Genomic DNA, 21,906 nt, shown 5'->3' on the forward strand with positions numbered 1-21,906 from the left:
ACATGTCTGTAATCCCAGCACACAGGAAGTGGAGCAGGATAATCAGAAGTTAAAAGTCATCCTCACCTACAAATCAAGTTCAAGGCCAGCTTAGGCTACACAAGACCTTGAGTAAATTAGGTAGTTGGTCAGAAGGTGGTGTTGACAAAAAAATGTTTTAAAAAGAAAAGTTAAAAATCCTACTAACAGCAAAGGGCAGGTAAGGTTTTGAGGAGACAGATACGGAGAATGGTTGTAATTTTAAATATGGTGGTCAGAGGAAGCCTTGGTCAGGATCCAGGATTGGAAAAAGAGCTTGAAAATGATGAGACAGTTTTGCAGATGTCCAAGGCACAGCTACCCAAACTGATGGAGCAGCTGGGGCAAAGGTCACATGTCAGAAGCAGATCTGGCAGTGTGGAGAATTAGTCAGGAGGCTGTACCACTGATGTGAGGACAGGGAAGGGAGGGAGCAGGGATGGAGAGCCAACTTAGGGTACACTTCTAATCACAGAGGGCCTCACAGACTGCCTGAGCTTTGGTTTTGGCCTTGAGAGGTAGGGAGCCTGGCAGGACTCAGCTCAGATTGCAGACCTCCTGTGCTTGGCTTTGATTCTGGATCAGGCTGGAGACTAGTGCAGTGTGGCTCAGCCAGGAGGGCAGTGGGGGCAGGGAGTGTTCTGGTTACTTTGGACACTGAACCAGGAGAATTTGGGATTGCTAGTTGCTGGTGTGAACACAAACAAAACAAAACAAAACAACCCAGCCCAGGATAACCTCACTAGCTTGAGAAACGGTTCTGACAGCCCAGGCTCTGGAGCAGACAGTTGCTCTGAAGCTGGGACTGACTGGTAGGGTAAGAATAAATTGGTCACACAGGGGAGATGAGGTGCTCAGGCCACAGCCCGATGGCCCTGTAGCTGCTGCCAGACCCTCATGGAGCTGTGGGCTCTGTTTTACACTTTTAATCTTTAGATACTTTGGGCTCTGATGTTCTAAAGCCTGTGCAGGTGACCTGGACTTCTGGGGGGCACTTTGCAATGATTGATGTGCTTGAAGAGTTGGGCCTCTCTTAGAGAGCTGCATAGACATCTTCTAGAACATTCCTGCGTGGGAGGCCTCTGCAGAGCAGCTGATGCTTGCCTCCTGTGAAGCCAAACCTAGGACCTGCCCCAGCTTGCAAAGGCTGAGATACCAAATGCTTATTTACCCAGGCTTCTGGGCTCAGAAAGGGGGAGGGCAATTTAAAGGACCCACTCACAGTGAGGCCCATCTCACTTCCCCTCCTCTGGGACTGGGGCTGCCACACCTAAGCCTTTTATCAGGCTGAGCTAATTATTGTTGAGCTCTTTGTCACATCCTCTGGTGAAGGGGGAATTTCCGGAAGTCTGGACTTCGGGTGCGGAAACAGACCAAGTGATAGAAGTGGGCTCTCAAATTTGAAGATGTTATCTGATGTGATCCTCTTTGCACAAACTGATGGGGGTCGCTCTGTGCCCCCCAGGGACTGATGAAGGGGATCTTTGTTTTCTGACCCCACTTGCAGAGTTAAACCAGAAACCATCAGCATGCCGCTTGTCCACTTGCTAGCTGCAGTTGGAACTTGAGCTAAATTTGAAGGTTGGGGTGAGACTTGTCCAGTTCAGTCTGCAAAACAGTCTACCTCTCCCTTAAGGGCATATCCCTCTAATGTAGAGGAAACCTTGGCACACAGGAATAGAGAGTTGCCAAGTCCTGCTTGTGGCTGTAGCTGTAGCTTAGTCAATGGTAGAGTGCTGGCCAGCATGGCATTAACTGGGCATGGTGGTGCGCACCTGTAACCCCTGTATCCCAGAAGTGGAAGCAGGAGGATCAGAAAATTAAGATCATCATTGACTTTTCAATGGCTTGGAGGCCAATGTTGGGTTGGTCTTAAAACAAAAAAGTCTCCTTCCAATTGTGACTTTGAGGAAAGAGTGTTCCAGAATGATGTCAGTGTCTTCAGGGCTAGGGCAGGGACTGTGACCTTCCAGGTCTCCTGAGATGCCACCTGACCCACCCTGGAAGGGGAAGTGTCCTTGGCCAGCCATTCCCCCTGGTCCTGTTTCTGCACTGATAGTGGCTGGAGCCCATGAGATCCCACAAAGGGATGTCGCAGACCTGGCAGGTGACATGGGAAGTCTGCATTGGTTTCACCAGCCCAGCTATGCCTTAGCCTCTCCTACCTGTGATCAGGTCTGTTTCCTGGCCCTGCAGGCTGGCATTCCTGCCTAGAGGGTGGGGCTCAGAAGCAGCTGGGACAGTGACTCACAGGCAGTTACCTGTCCTGGGGCTCTTTGCCAGCCCTGCCAAGGGAGTTTGGGGCATTGGAGCAGGCTGCTCTGCTCAACTTCCGTGGGAGAACTGAGCCTTGACCACTTCCTGAGCCTTGTAAGGACCCCCCAAATTCCCCCAAGAGGTCGGGATTTTCCACATTTTTCCTTTGGGATGGGCTTGGTGCTTTCCAGAGTTCTAAATATTTGGGTCTTACACTGTCCAACCCAGTGACATGCTTGACACAGTCCTCAGTCTGCTGTGTGTCCTCAGCCTGGTTGGTCTGACCAGGATGGGACTTGAGAAGAAGCTCACATGTAGCAGACTTGGGAAGGTGCCATATCCAATACCTGGGCCCTTCCCTGCCCCAGGGACAACCCCCCTGCTCCCCCCATCTCTGAAGACCTTGCTGCTGCCTCTTTCCAGAACCTTCCAGCCCTCCAGACACCCAAGGGCAGGCAGTCTCCAAGACCAACCCACTTGCCTAGTCCTGTCCTGGGGGGTGGGGGGACAGTGACGTCAGATGGGCGTGGTGGCTGCCAGATTCCTGAGGCCGCCCTGTACTGAGGCTACACCCAGCCAGGGAGTCTCCAGAGGTGAGGCTGTTGTTTAAAACCTTGGAGCCAAGAGAGGGGACCCCCACATTCCCGGGGAGCTCTCCGAGAGGGATCTGGAAAAAGGCAGGGGAGCATAGGACCTCGGGGTGAGGTAGGTTATCTGCTTTACCTGTCCTGTGGGGGAGGATGGAGAAGGGCTATGTCTCCATGCTCTGAAGCCTGGGTGTGGGGCCCATGCAGCACTCTTCATAGGGGCACACCTGAGTACACTTGGGTAAATGTCTGTGACTGTTTGAATTGCTTTTCATATCTGATAAGCACCTGGCAACTGAGAAGAAAGCAGCTAAAATCCAGTCTTAGCACAAAGGCAAGGTGGGAGAAATGGTCAGGCTCAACTCAGCCTCTTTCTTGGCGGGTTTTCAGTTCAGGCAAAACAGCTGAGATTCTTTCGGTCTTTGGCCGACAGTGGCCTTGAGACTTGAGGCCACATGCCCCAGCTTGGGCTCCTAACTGCCCTGGAGGAGGTCAATAGGAAGGACTTGGCAGTGTTGGGATATAAAGATGGCAGAAAGGCTGCCTGGTGCCCCTCTGCTTGCCCACAATCCCAACTTTCCTCAGTTCTTTGGGCAGACCTTACGTGGTATCCCAGGTGGAGCGAAGGTGGTGCATGCCTGCCTCCTGTGTTATTTCCAGATGCCTTCAGCATCCCTGCCCACAACTGGAGACATCTTGAGCTGCCTTTGGTGCAGCTCACTTTTCTTTCCTCTCACTTTTCTTTCTTTCTTTCTTTCTTTCTTTCTTTCTTTCTTTCTTTCTCTTTCTCTCTCTTTCTCTCTCCCTCCTTCTCCCCCTCCCTCCCTCCTTTCCTCCCTCCCTCCCTTTCTTTCTTTCTTTCTTTCTTTCTTTCTTTCTTTCTTTCTTTCTTTCTTTCTTTCTTTCTTTCTTTCTTGAGACACGGTTTCTCTGCGTAACAGTCTTGGCTGTTGGCTGTCCTGGCACTCACTCTTTAGACCAGGCTGGCCTCTAACTCACAGAGATCTGCCTGCCTCTGCCTCCTAAGTGCTGGGATTAAAGGTGTGCATCACCACTGTCTGGGTTCTCTCACTTTTCTTAAAACTGTCAGGCCTGCCTCTCCTCATAGTACCCCATCTCTCCCTACAATTCCTCACCTATCTTCTTAAGTGCCACATCTTAGCCAGTGGTGGCACACACCTTTAGTCCCAGCACTTGGGAGTCAGAGGCAGGCAGATCTTGCTGAAGGGTCAGCCTGGTGTACAGAGCAAGTGCCAGGACAGGCTCTGAAGCTACACCTGTCTGGTAAAAAGAAAGATCCCACCTGTCTGGAAAAAAAAGAAAGATCCCACAAATTCCCATAGCATTCCTGCAACGAGGTTAGCCTAGAGTTGTGGACACCACAGCTTCAACCTCACTGTAGCCTTGTAATACTGGAGACCCCCCTCAATTCAGGAAAAGAACTGCCTCTTGGCCCTCAGCACCTTTGGCCTATGAGCCTTTGGTTTATAGGCTGGCTTAGATTGAAGACATGAGTTAGCCCAAGACCTCTCCCTTGAGGCAGAAACAAAGCATTGGACCTCCATCCTACTGAACAGTCCCCACATTCCCACCCATTTCAGAGGAGGAAGCTAAAGCCTAGGACTTCCCCAGGACTCCCTGCACATCATTGCTGTCAGGACAGGGGTCCTAGGTTCTTGCCGCTGGCTACAAATGTGCCCACTGCTCAGAGGTGTCTTTGTGAGGATACAGAATGAGGACTTGGTGAGGACAGTAGTCTAGCACAAAGCAGGGAAGGGGAGGGTGGGGACTTGACCATCCAGGATGTTTTGTTTTGTTCTAGGTGACCTCTCTGGGGACCTGCACTGGCCTACAATGACAGCACTTTTACTCCTGTGGTTTGGTAAGCATCCCTTCCCCACTTCCAGGCCACCAGTAGAAGAGAGCTGGCCAAAGGTGTGAGTACCACCTGCTCCCTGTGGGCTCTTGGGGTTCAAACCCTTGCCTGATGGGCCAACTGCAGGAACTCCCAGCTCTCTGAGCTTCAGGGAGAAGGGGCTTCTCTGATTCTCTCAGAAGGCTCCCTGTGTATTCTTGTCCTCCCTCACCCCACGGTGGCGCGTGTCTTCCTGAGTGGCTCTCCTGCCATGCAATCCCATCCTCTCCACTCTCAAGCTGGCTGCAGAGCCACTATGGCTTGAGTTCTCTGTTTTCTGAGGAGTCATGTCTGCTTGCTCTGAGGTAACGGCTAGGTTGGTCACCTGTGCAGACAGAGTAGAAATAACAGCAACAGCCGCCTCTGGGCTGTGGACTGAGGATACTAGACAGGCACAAACAGTGTCTACATGGCCCTGTATGTATCTCCAGATTGATTCTAAAGCCACATATAGATGGCATGGATCATGTGTTAGGATCACTGCTGGTTATCGGCTGAAATTCCTCCTCCTCTTTTCCTTTAACTAAAAACATAGTTTGACAATTTCATATATGTGTATGGTCTCATGTAACACAGTCTGGGCTGAATTCCTTATGTAGCTGGAGATAACCTTGAATTCTTGATCCTGCTGGCTCCTGAATTCTGGGATTGTAGGTATGAGCCACCACACCTCCGGTTTATGCAGTACTGGGGGTTGAACCCAGGACTTCATATATGCTGGGCAAACACTCTATTAACTGTTACTATCCACAGCCCTCCTCTCCTTTCCAAGCTTGGATTATAAGATATGAAATCAGCCCCTTCAACTCCCCGAGTCAGGACTGTAGATGTCACTAGTACTGGTGATGAGAAGGCCTAGCTTTGCTGATGTCAGCTCCACAGAGGGAATATTGGAGTAACCAGCTGGGATCTTACCCTTTGGACCCACATCAACACTACCCTGTCATTTCAGGCTTGCCTGGCCTCCTATGTGCCCAACAAGCCTGTTCCCAAGGGGCCTGTTATCCACCTTTTGGGGACTTGCTCATTGGAAGGACTCAGCTTCTTCGAGCCTCATCTACCTGTGGAATGACCAAGCCGGAGACCTACTGCACCCAGTATGGAGAGGTAGGTCCTCCTTGCAAGGTCTCCAGGACAGGAGGGAGGTGGGTGAGAATGGAGCCACTAGATAAGCTATTGGAGGCACAGGCCAAGAGAGGGTTATTCTCTGGGAGAGGCAGAAGGGTGTAAGTTCAGATCCCTGCTTCCAAGTAGGGAGAATTAACAGGACTTCTCTTAACACATAAGGAAGTGTATTAAAGAGTATCACCATTAGGAAGGTTGAGAACCAACCTTCCTAATATATTTTATATTACATTACACACACACACACACACACATAGATATAGGTATAGGTATAGATATAGGTATAGGTATAGATATAGATACAGCTATAGATATAAGAGCAGAACTAGCTAGTCGAGTACTGAGCAAGCCAGCAGACAGAATAGGTGTTTCCATCCCACTCTGCTCTTGACTATGCTGTCACGTGATTAGCTGCATGAGTTTCTGCCTTGCCTTGACTTCCCTGAAATGATGGATGGTAACCTGCAATTGTAAGACAAATAAGCCCTTTCCTCTCCTCCAATGCTGTTTGCTAGGTATTTATTATTATTATTTTATTTATAGCAGCACAAATGAAAGCAGGACATAGGAATATACTTTGATCGAATTCACTCTCTCTAGCAATTTTTCTTTTGTAATATTTCATACAGTTATATTCTGCATCTCGAGTGTATTCTCTGCCCCATTTGTCCCCTAGACAATTTAACTTCTTCTTTCATTTAATTTATACATATGTGGTTACATAAAATCTAGGAACCAAAATAAAATCAGAGAAAACATCTGAAATTGATCTTTCCAAGACTAGCTTAGTTCACTTAATATATTATCTTCAGTTGCATCCATTTTCCCTCACATGATGTAATTTTATTCCTTTTATGGCAAAAAAAATCTTCCACATTTTTCTTATGCATCCCTCTGTTTCTGGACACCCACATTGGATCCACAACTTAGCCATGGTTAATAGCACTGCAGCAAACATGTGGTCAGATGTCTCTGTGATGGGCTGATTCAGTGTTCTTTAGGCAGATACCCAGGAGCAATATGGCTGGGTCATATGGACTATCTACCATTAGTGTTTTTAGAAACCTCCATACTGATGTCTGTAGAGCTAGAGACTAGTTTGCATTCCCACCAGCAGTGTGCTGAGGGTTCTGTTTTGTCCATGTTCTCACCAGCATTGCCATTGGAATTTTCTTTTCTTTTTCTTTCTTTCTTTTTCTTTTTTTTAGAATTTCACACAATATATTATGGTGATATTCTTTACCCTCCAGATCCCACCTCTCTCCCTACCTGCCAAACTTCAAAACTTCATATTCTTTTTTATTTCACTTTACATTCCTACTATAGTTCTACCTCCCACTCTTTCTCCCACCCCACTTCACCTCCCCTCTAGTCTACCCTCAGTCCACTCCTCCTCGTGGGTAAGGGCTCCCATAAGGAATCAACATAGTCTGGCACAATAGTTTGAAGCGGGGCCAGGGCCCTCTCTCATGCATTAAGACCAAGCATAGGATCCTACCATAGGGAATGGGCTCCAACAAGATTATTCTTTTATTTCATTAGAAAAACCTGAAACTTAAACAGAACAAAACAGCACATAGAAACAAAGAGTTAGATTTCAGTTGGCCAATTACTCCTGAGCTTAAGGGCTGCCCTGCAGCTTGGTTGATATACCTGGTATCACACAGTTAAAGAAAACTGAATTTTCCTCTTCCAGCAGCTATCACTTGCAAATAACTTCTCAATTAGGGTGGGACTTGTGTGCATTTCCCCTGCTCCACACTGGAATTTCCTCTAGTTTGTGCAGGTTGTGTGCAGGCTGTCATAGTTGCTGTGAGATCATATATGCCTGCTGTATCCAGAAAATGCCATTTCCTTGAAGCTCTTTACCACCTCTGGCTCTTACACTCTCTCTGCCTTCTCTTCTGCATAAGTTCCTGAGCCTTGAGAAGTGTGGTCTCACTATGTAACTCTGGCTGTCCTGGAACTCACTACATAGATCAGGCTGGCCTCAGACACACCTGCTTCTTCCTCCCAAGTGTTGGCATTAAAAGTGTGCCACTATACCTAGCTTTACTTTAACTCTTTATGTCAAGTCTCAGTTTCCCTAAGTTGCCCAGGCTGATCTTGAACATGCAATACTCTGGTCTCAGCCTCCTGAGTAGCTGGAGTTGTTACCCACTTTGTTCCCTTCAAAATGGGCTTGTACAAGAGAATGTCAGGGAAAGGCTTGCCAGGAGTGTCTGCAGCCTTTATGGGAAAAGAGAAAGATGGAGGGAAATGACCCTGATGAAGGAGCAAGGGTTTTTGTGGCTATACCTTCCCAGGCTGCCCTGTCCTCAGGACCTGAAAGAGGGTATTTGAAATGCCCTTGCCTCACTGTCCTCTCAGCCCTGGCATTCTTGTGGCTATTTTTACAAAGAAGGTACTGGGTGGAGATGCTGAGTGAAGATGGATGTGCCGTTTGCATGTCACCCACTTGGATATGAGAAGTCTGCTTGACCAGGTTGGGTAACAGACTATTCCCCGTGGGTCAGGCAACAGGATTGGGTTAAGCTTTCTAGGCAGTAGGGAGACTTCAGATGTCCACCCACAGACTCCCCAAATCATGTGCCATTAAGCCCAGGCCTGATTTTCAGGAAGACTTCTACCCTCTTCTTGGGACTGACTTGCCTTAGAAGGTAGAAAAGGGAGAGATCAGGACCCCATGGTGGAAGATATCATCCCACCCAGACTGAGAAGAGCCCCTTTTCCACTTGGCCTGGTATTTGGCTTCTCCCTGTCCTGCCCTCTGCCTCTTTCAGCTGCCCTCAGGAACTGGCCTTCTTTCTTGCTTATAAGCAGCCCCCTGAGAGCAAAGTGGGGTGCTTGCAAAAGAGAAGTCTAGACTGTTGCAATCCTGGGAATGGATAAATATTAGCTATTTTCTGCTGTGAAAGCTAAGAAGCATTGGCTCATTTCCCTTTTTCTAAGGGAGAAATAAATTCAGGAAGCCTTTTGGAGAGTAGAATATGGGATGCCTTGCAGGTGGTGTAGAATTCCAGTTCTCCTGATAACTGCATTATGACCTTGGGGAAGAACTCTGTCTCACTCTCTCTTCCATGAGCTAGTGTGGGACAGACGCAGGGAATGAGTTGGATGCAGACAGGGTCATCTCTCCTGTGCATCCTGCACTCTGCCTTGTTTCTCTTTCCTCCTCCTCCCTTCTCTTCCTTCTTAAAACGTGGTTTTCAATGATTAAGCCACACATGTGCACATACACATATGAATACACATGTACACACACACACACACAGTGTTCAGAGTCCTCTTCTCATTCCCATGTTGGGTGCACCCAAGCCCTCCCCTGAAGAATGCATGGTCAGCATCATTCCTAAGAATCTTATATAAATATGTCAAGTAATTGTCACAGCACCTTATAAAACAGCTCTAGTTGTTCCCATGAGCTATGTGAAAGTTTGGAATCCAGATAGGAACAAGAAAATGTTGTGTTTCCTGAGTGGTTCTGCAGGGAGTGCTACTAGGTAGGTAGTTCCTCATCCCCCTTCTCTGCAGATCTCTGGAGTTGATCCTTCTCTTCTGTCTATATATGGGTGATGGTGGTGGCCTGCTGAGGTGGCATGAGGGCGAACATAGAGGGACTTATGACCTTAGGTGTCTCATCTCTATTCACTCCACCCCCACTCCCCAGCTGGACTGAGTGGATGGGAGGGAGTTGCAGGCATGCTTGGGAATCTGTCCAGTTCTAAAAGTGTCCCTTCTGCTCCTGGCCTCCAGAAATGACTCCTTTACAAGCCAGTCTTAACTGGTCTGCACGTTCCTTCCTCAGCACCCCTGTCCCCCCTCCCCCTGTGGCTGGCTGAGTCCTGTGTGCCTCCAGTGCTGGTTTCTTTGGATTTCAGTTTGGTATTGCAACCTTTGCAGTGGACATTGAACATCATTATTTTTGCCCTGTGGCACTTCCGCCAACTTTGTGCTTCTGGGCCAGCCTGCTTTCCTGACCCATTAATGGTCTGGCCATTTGTGTGGGCTACACTCTACTGGAACAGCAGAACAGCTTGAACTGCAGTTTCTGGTTCTAGCCAGCCAGCTAGCCATCCCCATGCTTTCCTCCTTCCAGCTCCTGGTGTCTTCTGGGTAGGCTCATTGCACAGATATTCCTCAGTCTCAGGGCCTGGATGAAATCATGTGTGACTCTGTCCCACCCTGATGCACCTCTGCTCTTCCTTTGAGCCCAGGCAAGAGGAAGCAATGGTAGCATTGGGTTCAAGGGAACCGTTGTGAGGACTATGTGCCAGAATGTCCAAAATGAACATAGTGCCTGCAGAGGCCCATGCTCCTTCAGGTCACTCTACCATCCTCCCATCCTCACTCACTCTCACCCTTTCTGCCTCCCTTCTTCCCTCCCTATGTCCCTCTTTCCCTCCCCTCTTGTCTCCTGGGGGCTGTTTTTGCTCACAGATCTGAGTATTTCTTCCTTGTCAGGCCACTGACTCTCCAGGAAAGTCAAACTATCTTTGTTCCTTGTCTTCTCAGCTTCCCAAGGTCACTGCTGCCTGTCTGACCTGTGGGGGGACTGCTAGAGGAGCCACAGTCAGACAACTCTGACCAGGGGCTGTGCTTCTCTGCTCTGACTCTCAGAATAGAGTTGTGGCTCTGGGAGAGCTATGACTCCTCTCTGGATCATCATTTCTCCACATTGGAAACTTCCTGCTTGCTCAGCCCTGGTGTCTGCTTGTTTCTCAGAGACCCCCCTGGGACCATGACACAATGGCTGCCCATCCCAAGGATTTGCAAGGCAGAGAACCAGAGCCCATGTTTTTTGTTTTTGTTTTTTGTTTGTTTTGGGGTTTGTTGTTGTTTTGTTTGTTTGTTTGGTTTGGATGTTCCCAGCCTTGGCTTCTGCTCCCATCAATGTTGACAACATGTCTGCTCAGTTTCTCAAATCCTCTACTTTCTCCCCACATTCCCTCCCTTTCTAAGGGAAATGTAATCATGCCATTGTCTTAATGACAGTCTTGCACAGCACATTCCCCAGGTTAATTACCTGTAGAAACCAAACAGCTGCCATTTTAATCTCTTGCAAAGAAGGGAGCTGCAGCCAGTTGGAGGTCCCTCGGTTCATAAGCCCAAAAGCACCCACATGCCCACCTGTACTCACACCAGCCTCTACCCTTCTTTGCTTGGAAATAGTCTATTTTGTGACTTTCTAAAAGGCTAGTGTGTAGGCAGAGATTGTGCACATGGGTGTGCGTGTGTGTGCATGTGTGTGTGTGTGTGTGTGTGTGTGTGTGTGTGCACTCACTGTATTAGCTGCTTTTATGTTACTGTGATGAAATAACATGACCAAAAGTAACTTAAGGGGCAATTCACTGAAGCTCAGACTGCATTGCCAATTGCATTTCCAGACTGCATTGCTCGCCACAAAGCCTCAGAATCCTAGACTGCTCCTGAGACTGCACTGAGCTCCTTACATACTCTCTAGTGCTGGAATTAAAGGCATTGAGCTCTGTTTCTCTTTTAGATTGATTCACTCACATGTAGCCCTGGGTGGCTTTGAACTCACAGAAAAGAAGTCTGTCTGCCTCTGTCTCCTGAGTCCTGGGATTAAAGGTGTGTACCACCACTGCCCAGCTTCTATGGCAATGGCTAGCTTTGCATTCTGATCTTCAGTGGGTTTATTAGATTACAAACAATATATATCACCACATACATCAGTGGGGACAGCTGACTAGCTGGTTACAACAAAGAGGGCCAATTTCTGAGGCAGGTTTCAGATGATGTCTGATGGCAATCTCAGCTATTGGATTGGTGGCAGCTCTTTGTTTGCTAAGATTATACATTCTTAAGTTTTCCCTGATAGTCAAAGGATGTTGGCACAGTGCATAAGGTAGCTCTGATGATAGCTCAAGACTGGTGTGTCTCTGAATCTATTACTCTCTCTACAGCCATGACATACTAATTATCTTTAGATTATTCAACATGGGTCTGGGATTTCTAGGAAATTTACCTCACACCATGGAAGCCTCCATCCATGTCTGTTAGGCCCCTCTTTGCCAACTAAGTCCTCTGTCTGTGGTGCCGACATGGACTTAGACAGCCACTGCCATGGGTAGACTTGCCTCCCCACACTCAGGGCTAGGGGGCATTTTTGCTTCTAGAGCAGTGGTTCTCAACTTTCCTAATATTTTGACCCTTTAACACAGTTCCTTATCTTGTGGTGACCCCCCAACCATAAAATGATTTTCATTGCTACTTCACAACTGTAATTTTGCTACTGTTATAAATCATAACATAAATATCTGATATGCAACCCTGACCCACTGGTTGAGAACTATTGCTTTAGAGGGACCTTCCTTTTTGGGTGAGAGGTAGAGAAGAGCAATGTCTGGAAAGTCTGTTTAGTCTCAGCTGTGTGTAGTGGTGGCCCCGTGACCTCTGTATGCCTTTAGTCAGAATGGCACAGGCCAGTATGGAGTTAGATGTCTGGTACACAGATCCCTGCTTCATCCCCGTGGCATTCCTGACCACTAGGTTTGGGATAGCTACCAGGTCAAATGCAGTATACCTGACTCAGAGCTCTTGGAAGAGTGAGCCAAGGGCATGACTGTGGTACTCAGGAGAGCAACTGCAGTGTAAGGCAATTTTGGGGTGTGTGGTGGACCTGGGCTCTATAATCAGCCATAGACAATTGCCTTTCTCAATTTAGTGCTAGAGCTGTCTAAACAGTTTGAGCTCTACAGGAGGGGAGATGAAGTTGAAAATGGCTGCACTCTGGGGCCTCTTCCCACCTGGCTCCTGCTGTGGGCTGACCTTGACCTTTTATTGGGAACTGATAAACCCCCTGTTGAGTAAGGTCTGCAGCAGAGTGTCCTCTCTGGCCTCTCATGAGTCTTTCTCTTCTGGGAGCTGGGTTTCCCAGCATTCTTCTAGTCAGTGTCTTCTTTTTCTCTTGACACCCATGTTTCTGTGATTCTGGGATGGTAAGTCCAATCCAGGGAGTTCTAACCCATGTTATAACAGGGCTAACTTGTTATTACATTTACTCTGTGCTTTCCCAAGGAGGAAGTTGACATGGAGACTTTTTAATTTTTTTTTCTAGAAATTGCTTTTCTTGAAGACAGTAGGACTTTGTCTTATTTTGTTCCTGGTTTCCCCCTTTAGACCCTGGCTAGTGGCCATGACACCAGACAGCTTAGATGGATACAGGCAGCTCCCTGGATCAACCCTGAAGGGAGCTGCATCATGGCTAGCCAGAGCTTGCTTTCCTAGTCTCTATTCTGTTCCTCAGAGCTTTCCTGTGAGTGTTCCTTTCTTCTCTGATGCAGGCCCCATTGGCTCTTGTTCTTTCCTCTGCCCTACTTAAGCTCTCTGGAAGCAGTTGTCTTTCAGCCAGATTTCTGAGATTCAAGAAGGCTCCGGGAGAAAGCCCAGCCTTTCCAGCTGGAGAGCAAACAGGAGCCAAACTGGCTAGAAGCCTGACAGGCTGGACTGATAGGAATGCTTCATCTCTTGGTAAAACTCAGGGAACATGGTGTCTATATGACACCAGGAAGGGAGGCAGCAGACTCTGAGAGCAGCCATTGCTGTAGAGAAGGGGGAACCCGTGAGAAGAGCTTCACATGTATTACACACACACACACACACACACACACACACACACTCACATTCATACACACACTCATACTCACACATACACACACTCACACACGCTCACACTTATACAAACACTCACACTCACAACACTCACATATACACACACTCACATTCATACACACACTCATACTCACACATACACACACTCACACACACTCACACTTATACAAACACACTCATACACACTCACATATATACACACTCTCTCTCTCTCTCTCTCTCTCACACACACACACACACACACACACACACACACACACACACACACCATAGAGAAAGAAACCAAGGCCTAGAGGGAAAGCTCACAGCTTATCTTCAGTTGAGCTTCTATTGTAGCTGTTCTATTTCAGGGCCATCATCCTGCTGGTGAGTTGACAGCAGAGCTACTTAAAATACCTGTTTGAAGCTGAGGCTTAGCTTCCCTTTGAGGGCGAAGCCAATACCCTCCTCAGCTGTGTTCCCAGACATGAAGCACGAAACACGTAGCATGTCTGAGCCCATGAGGCCATCTGATCCTTTGTTAGTGCTTGTGCACATGGAAGGATGGTGGAGATGGCTTCAGGCACCCATGCTGTCTGTGTGTCAGAAGGAGACTCAGAGCAGTGACCCACACTGACACTGGACAGCTTTAGTTTACTTTGTTTTACAACCCTATCTATATTCCTACATTTAAAAGTCAAGTAATATTCAATATATAAAACATATGGAAAAATAATGAACATGGAAAAAAAAGTCACCTAAAATCCTGTTATAGAGATAATAGGTTGAGCTATGTATAGCTGGCATGCTTATAACTTTAAAAATTGATGAATATTAGGAATTTTATTTGTTTCCCCTACTATTTTGGCATGTTTCTTTTCCAACATAGTCTGTTTCTTAATATATATATATATATATATATATATATATATATATATGTCATATTATATATTCAAGTTTAAGCCTAACTTTCACCCATAAAACATTATGCTGTAATCATACAGTTAACAATTTTCTCCAAACTCCTCATAATGGTTACATAATATTCTGTTATTTGGGAGTACCTAGGCCATTTCCACCAATGTCCTAAGCTAAGAAAGAGTCTCGTGTTGGGTGCTGCCCTGGCCAGGCAAGGGCTGGCCTCAACTCCCAGCACAGCCTGGGGTAGGGAGCTCTGGTAACAGCATTTTCCAGAAGGCAGCTGGCCTTGTCTGTCCTCCACACATGTGCTGAGTGCAGACAGAATGGGGATAGAAAATTTGCCCATGAGGCTGGGCAGAACGTGGGGAACGGAACATTCTTGCCAGGGACCAAAATAGGGTCCAGAGAGACATCCTTCTCCAGCCTTCTCTTGCCCAGAAAAGATGACACTAAATGCCCAGGCATTTCAGCTAGTGGCACATCTCCAGTATCCATGGCAGCTGAGCCCAGTGAGCTGGAGAAGCCTACACCTTCCCAAAGTGCTTTCTGTGCTGCGGTCTCCCTGAAGGTCAGCAAAAGGCCCTGCTTGCTGTTCTGTGGACAAGGCAGAGATAGTAAACTTTAGCATGCTCCGGGTGGGGTCTGCCACTCGGCAACTTCCATGGGGAAAATGGTAGAGAAACATTATTTACCTTATAGAGCTGCTGGTATTGCGCTCACTGTATACATATGGAAGACTTGAACTTCTGACCCTCTTGCCTCTGCCTCCTCAGGGCTGGGATTGCAGGCATGTACCAGCATGCCCAGTTTTATGCCATACTATGGATGAGGACCCAGAGCTTTGTGTATAGTAGTCAAGTGTTCTACCACCCAGCCCACATCCCTAACCCCTTAAATAGATTCTTCTGTTAAATTATCTAATACAATTCTTGGTACCTGTCCAGAACTCCATCACTTAATTTTATTTTTTTAAGAGGTAGGTCTCACTATGTTGCCCAGTCTGACACCAAACTTGAATTTAAGCTATCTATCGTTTAGCCTCAGCCTCCCAAAGATCTGGCACCATGGGCATACTGCTTAATACTGTTAATTAAGCAGTGCATAACACTGTTAATACTTGATCCCTTCCTTCTCCACACTCCTTCCAAACATGCTGAGTTCAGGAAAGAAATAGGTATTGATCAAGTGGTAGAAAGTAGTTGACACACATTGAACCTTGCCAATCATTACTCATTCGTTGATTCAGTGACTGCTCAGCTAGAGTCAGTGGTGTGTCAGGCACCTTCTCCACATGGGAGGCAGCAGGGAAGGAAGGCAAACCTTTGCCCTCATGGAGAACAACACACTCTAAAAGGGGACAGTAGATGATGACAGAAATCAACAGTAAGTATATAGCGTGAAGCAGAGATGTGTGGTATAAAAAATCCAGCAGGGGAGGGTGGATATGATCAGGATGGAGACTGGCTGGTGAGTGCTGGGTACAGTCTAGTTAGAGCTCAGCTACCAGTACTTACTAAAGCATTTTTGGTTGTGACAAGGAAGGGCAACAGTACTCTTCCTTCACTGACCAAGGTTAGGTACTGGGAAATGGGGAGGAGAGCAGAGACCCAAGAGCAAGGCATTCAGTTTCCCTTCTTTTCTGGGCTGGTGCTGTGGGAACACAGAGGGAAAATGGTATTGAGGAAGGAGTGTCCACAGCCCATGAGCAGGTCTAGCATGGTCACAGAGTCTCTATATCTGAACAGAGTCCTGAGACCTGTGACACTGATCAGGCACCATATGGCCTTCCCTACACAGGGCTGATACTGAATAACTGCATGGCTGCGGATTAGAAGCCCCTGGGAGGCAGAGGCCTGGGGTGTGTGTGGAGAACCAGCGGGGCCCAGTGGTCTCATCTGAGCCTTGCTTTGCTTGTGAGCAAGTCTTCAGGTCTCTGGGCTATGCTCTTGGATTTGGGGCTATGGTTACTCAGAGAGAGCCGATGTTTGTGTGTGGAACCCAAGGAAGCTGGGACAGGACCATGCCTGTAGGGAGTGCTGCACAGTGCACATACACTCATGGGTACAGACTCAGAGACAAACCACCTCTCTCATCCCCTTCATTCCTCCATTGTCTCCTTGACCTGGAATCCATGCATGCAGCTCTGTAGTTAAGTCCCTTGTCCCACTCAGAAAGGTACAGGCAGTAGAAGATGTGGGTATTGTGTGCCAGGCCTGCCTTAGGAAGGCAGTTGTGATGGTCAGTGTTGTCAACTCACTGGACTCCAGAATAATTCCATCATTTTGGGCCAGCCTATGGGGGATTACCATTATGTTAACTGTGGGTATGCTGGGATCCTGGCCTGCATATGTGTGCTGAATTATACATATGTATATGAGGGTATATATAGCAGCATGCATTCATCCTGTTCTGCTCTTTGATTGTGGATGTGACATGACCAGCTGCCTCAAGCTTTTGCAGCTTTGACTTCTCCAGTATGGAAGGCTGTTTACCTCTGTTGGCTAAGAGCTCACTGAGGTTGGGAAGATGGTTTGGGAGAGGATCACCATTACTTCACTCTGCTTAGTCTCTGTGGGTGTGTGCCTGGAGGGATTTGGACATTGTGAGCAGGCTTTTGTGGCAGACAGGTTGAAACCCTCTGAGGTGGCAGAGGTAGCTTCCATGGTTGGAGGAAATCTAACAAGGACAGAATGTATCTTGCATGAACCCTTTCTCCATTAAGTTGCTTTTGTCGGAGGTTTTATTATAGCAACAGGAAAAGAAACTAATGTAGCTGGCTTCTCTCCTGTGGACCGGATATTCTGGAGCTTGTAAATGGTAACCAAATACAGGCTTTCTTAGAGAGGGTTCTTACCTTTGGATCCTAGTGTCACACCTGGCACATAAGACATGCTCAACAAATAGGCATAGAATGATGCTAACGCAACCCTCATTTAGTTTATTCAGGGGAAAAATACAACTGGTCCTAGTGGAATAATGGAGTTAGAACCAGAACCTCCAGTTTTCCTTGTTCTCTTCTAGTGTTCCCTGACAACGTAGGTGCCAAGTCAGTATGAGTTTCTCCTCTTTTCTTCTCCCTCCCCATTTCACATCTCTGCAGTTTCTCTTTAAGGGAAGGACATGAGCCAAAATTATTTTCCACCACTGTGCATTCCTTCTCCAACCCCAACATTGATTCACTTTGCTGTAAGAGGAAAGCTGAAGAATTAAATTAAGAGGTGACCAGTAGCCCCGGGTTAGGAATTCCTCTTTCTTAGTGTGTTATTGACAGTGGCAAGGTCCCTTCCACTGGGCAAGTGTCCCAGATGAAGACACTGCCATCCCAGGATGTAGGGGAGAGCCCCATGGGGACCCACTCTGAGCCATCTCCCTTTCCCACAGTGGCAGATGAAATGCTGTAAGTGTGACTCCAGGCTGCCTCACCATTACAACAGTCACAGAGTGGAGAACGTCGCATCATCTTCAGGCCCCATGCGCTGGTGGCAGTCACAGAATGGTGAGGACCTGGTGCCCTCAGGAGCCCATGATTATGGAGGCTCCATAGGTTGGGGCACTTGGAGACATCCCAAGACAATTTAGGTTTCTGTGGCAAAAGGTGTGGGAGGTGGGCAGGCAGAACCTTCTAGCTTTGTTTTGTGATCTATTGGATGCTGTGGGCAAAAAGGTTCACTTAGGTTGAGGAAAAAAGTGTGCTGGGAGATGAACACACCTGTTTCACTTTGCCTTGTTTCTGTGGGTGAGTGCACATAGGACTTGGGCCTTGGGAATAAACCTGTTTGTGACAGACAGGCCAGGAGCTTCTGTGGTATCAGAGGTGTCAGTGATGATAAGACATTACCATCTGATAAGGACACATTTGAATAGTTAACATAATCAGTAGCACACCTGTCCACTCCTTTCCCAGAGGTGGCTCAGAGTCAAGTCAGGAGATGTCTGACTGCCCAGAGCTGATGTTACCAAGGCCTTCTTTAGGGGTGTTGGGGAGAGCATCTTGTTCAACATTTCTGCTTCTCGTTCTTCCAGATGTGAACCCTGTCTCTCTGCAGCTGGACCTGGACAAGAGAATGCAGCTTCAGGACATCATGATGGATTTTAAGGTTTGCTCTTGGGGACCTCAGGGGACAGGAGAAGAGAGGAGAACAATGATGGCACCATATGCCAGGGGTCCTATTTCAGAGTAGGGACACCCGCTATGATTTTTACATCATGGTGACAAGAGATGGCTGGCTGCCAGAAGAGGGCTCCTTCCCAGCCCCCTGTCCTGGCCATGCTGTCAACTACAACCCTGGTTCTCTCTGTAGCCAAGGACTTTAACCTGTCTAATAGACTCTACTCTGGCACGTACCAATTCTACTCGACTTTGTTGCTTTTTATGAGTTTGATATGAAATGTCCTAGAAACGATTCATGTGCTGATGGCTTGGTTCCCAGTGAATGGATCTAGTTATCAAGAGGTAATTAAATCATGAGGTCTCTGATGTAACCCATGGATCAATGCATTGATGGACTGATGATCTGAGGTGTTATTTCAAAGTGATGGAAATTTTCAGGTGGAGCCTGGTTTGAAGAAGTAGGTGAATGGGGTGGGGTAGGGAGAAATACCCTTCAGGGCCCTATCTATCCTGGGCATTGCCATTCTGTTTCTCTCCCTCTGCCCACTCCTTGTCTTTCTGTCCATCCTTAGCAATGTGTTCTACCCCACTCTACAGTGTGTAACCAATAATCCCTGCATCAGGGGAGGAGGGCAGGGTCAGTTGGATCCCTGGGGCTAATTGGCCAGCAATTCCAGCTAAATCAGTGAGCTCCAGTTTCAACAATAATGCCTGCCTCAAAAAATAAGGTGAAGAACTATTGAGGAAGACATTGACCTCTAGACTCCATTTGTTCACACATGCATACCCCCACATGTGTGAACACACAAACATGTACACATAAACACACATAAATAAGTAGACTATACTAGGACCATAAGTTTGCATGGTAAACAACTATGTTAGTTAGGCTTCCTTGCTGTGACAAAAACCTCCGAGAAACCGGTTTGAGGAGGAAGGGTTTATTTTGGTTCATGGTGTCAGAGGTTTCAGCCCATGGTGGCTGCTCCATTGACTGAACCGAGGCTGGACATCATGGCAGGGAGCATGAGATAGAGTGGAGTGGAGTAGATCACTAATGATGGAGAGAGAGACAGGGCTGGGGATCTGAACTCAGGTCCTCAGCGTACACAGCAAGCACAGCTGTGTCGTCTTCCCAGTCCCAGGTGGGTCTACTTTGACAGCTTTGAAGAGGAGATCAAGTTTAATCAGTGGCCAAGAACTTGCCTACCCATGGGAAGGATGTGCTGTGGAATTCGCTTTGTGAACAGGCCATCCCATCAGCACTATGGCCTCTCAGATCCTCCCCCCTGTCTTAGACTCTCCTCCTGAGATATCCCTTTTAGAGGCAATGGTTTCGTTCATTTGTGCTCTTTCTTTCCCAGAGGATTTAATTACATTCTTTCTACAGAAATCGTCAAGCATGAAAAGATAGTTAGGTTAATGAGATGAGACAACCAGGAAAATCTCTAAGACTTTTAAGAGTTGAGAGGAGCGTGGGGTGAAACACACAGGACCTAGTTTCTTATCTGACAGAGAAAAGTTGGCTCCGAGAGCCCTGTCCTACAAAAGGTCAAAGTATTTTGAGAAATGCCAGCAGCATTTGAACTGATGCCCAGTTCCTCAAGGTGACAGTTTTGAAAGGCAGTGTTAACTCGGGGATACTGTTATCTGCTGTCTCCCGCCCGTGTGTCAGGTTTTCAGGTTTGGTCACACAGTATAGTAGAATTGGCATCTGTTGTTAGGGATAGAAAGGTGTATAAAATGACGTCACAACGAACCTGCTTTCATTAAGTACATCAGAGAGGACTGAGTGGGGGTGCAGTGGTGTTAGTGTTGATGAGCCTGGAAAGGGCATCTAGCTTGGCTAGTCTTGGGGTGGGTTTGTCAGAGAATCCACTGTGGAGCCATGTGAAGGGCAATGCTCATTCCAGGCAAAGGCTCTCTCAAAGCTTCAAAGCTAAAGCCAGGAGTGAGGGACAAGGAAGCCTACAGCAGGCAAGGGGCCTAGGGAGTGAAAGTCTATGGTGTGAGAGAGCTCTGAATTACTGTAGCATGAATTCTAGTTGGTTTTAACAAAACAAAAACAAAAACAAAACAAAACAAAAAATCCTCAGAGTCAGATATTGGGGTTAAAGCTGAAGGTCAGAGAAGCAAAGTGGCCAGCCTCTAGAGAGTCCTCACCTCTACCAGTCCTCAGACCAAAGGGGCCATCCTGTCCTTAGACTGAATTTCCAGACTGTGTTGCTCCTCAGACTGCAATGCTCTCCGCCAAACCTCAAACTGCCTCCTACTGTCTTATGTCCCTCTCTAGTGCTGGGATTAAAGGCATGAGATCCCCAATGCTGAGATCACCTTTATATGAGATCTGGTTCTCTTTTAGACTGGATCAATTTTGAGTAGCTCAGGGTTGCTGACAGAAGTTTCTGTCCAGCCCAGTCCCCCAGCCATTTAGTCCCAAATAAACACACAGAGGCTTAAATGAACTATAAACTGTTTAGACGATGGCTCAGGCTTCTTACTGGATAGCTCTCTCTTAATTATTAACCCATAACTATTAATCTGTGTATCTCCACACGGCCTTATCTTACTGGTGATGCCTGGGCATCCTACCTTCCTGGTAGCTACATGGCATCCCCCTGACTCTGCCTACTTCCTTTCTCTATCCCTGTTTGGATTGCCAGCCTGGCTAAACCCTGCCTGTCCATTGCCCAAAACAGCCTTATTCATCAACCAATAAGAGAAACATTCACAACATATAGAAGGACACCCTTCATCACAGGGTGGCCTTGAATTAGCAGAGATCTGTATGCTTCTGTTTCCCAATTGCTGGGATTAAAGGTGTGTGTCACCACTGCCTGGCCTCTATGGATAACTAGCGTGGCTATCTTTGTATTTTGATTTAGGCAAACTTTATTTGTTAGATCATAAACAAAATATCATCACAAGTTACCACTCACTCAACAGTGTGTACTCAGCACCCACTGTGCACTAGATGCTGGGAAGAATCTGGAAGCAGGCAGGGGAAAGGGGGGTGTTCAGGGTACTGTTTCTGAACCCAGCTCTGCTATCCCCTTCCCTAGGGACATATGGCAATTTCTGGGGACATTTTGATTATCACAGCCGTGGGTATGGCAATGACATCAGGTAGACTGAGGATGCTGGCAAGTGTCCTGCAATTCACAGGGCAGCCTGGATGCTTCCTTTGCCCAAACCCAAGTAGGAACTGCTGCGTTGAAGCTGAGAAATCCTGCCTAGAAAGCAGGAACTGACTAGTAAATAATTAGAATGGTAGTGCTATTTCTAAGGGAAACCAGATGGTAGACTAGAAGACAGTGCCGTGGACTGGGTGGGAGAATGCAAATTAGATAGGTATAAAA

The 21,906-nt window shown here is 47.4% G+C and overlaps 1 protein-coding gene across 1 annotated transcript in view; it reads left to right on the forward strand.

Annotated features, from left to right (window-relative positions):
• The first annotated feature begins 2,905 nt into the window (after positions 1-2,905).
• Lamb3 (laminin subunit beta 3) overlaps positions 2,906-21,906 on the forward strand; it is a 38,996-nt gene continuing 19,995 nt past the window's right edge. Inside the window, exons 1-5 of the mRNA XM_051186684.1 lie at positions 2,906-2,979; positions 4,684-4,743; positions 5,729-5,883; positions 17,818-17,932; positions 18,460-18,533. Of these exons, the coding sequence (XP_051042641.1) occupies positions 4,716-4,743; positions 5,729-5,883; positions 17,818-17,932; positions 18,460-18,533 (372 nt within the window). The 5' untranslated portion in view covers positions 2,906-2,979; positions 4,684-4,715. The remainder of the gene's footprint in view (positions 2,980-4,683; positions 4,744-5,728; positions 5,884-17,817; positions 17,933-18,459; positions 18,534-21,906) is intronic.

This window comes from Phodopus roborovskii, unplaced genomic scaffold, assembly GCF_943737965.1.
Source record: "Phodopus roborovskii unplaced genomic scaffold, PHOROB, whole genome shotgun sequence".
Taxonomy (NCBI): Eukaryota; Metazoa; Chordata; class Mammalia; order Rodentia; family Cricetidae; genus Phodopus; species Phodopus roborovskii.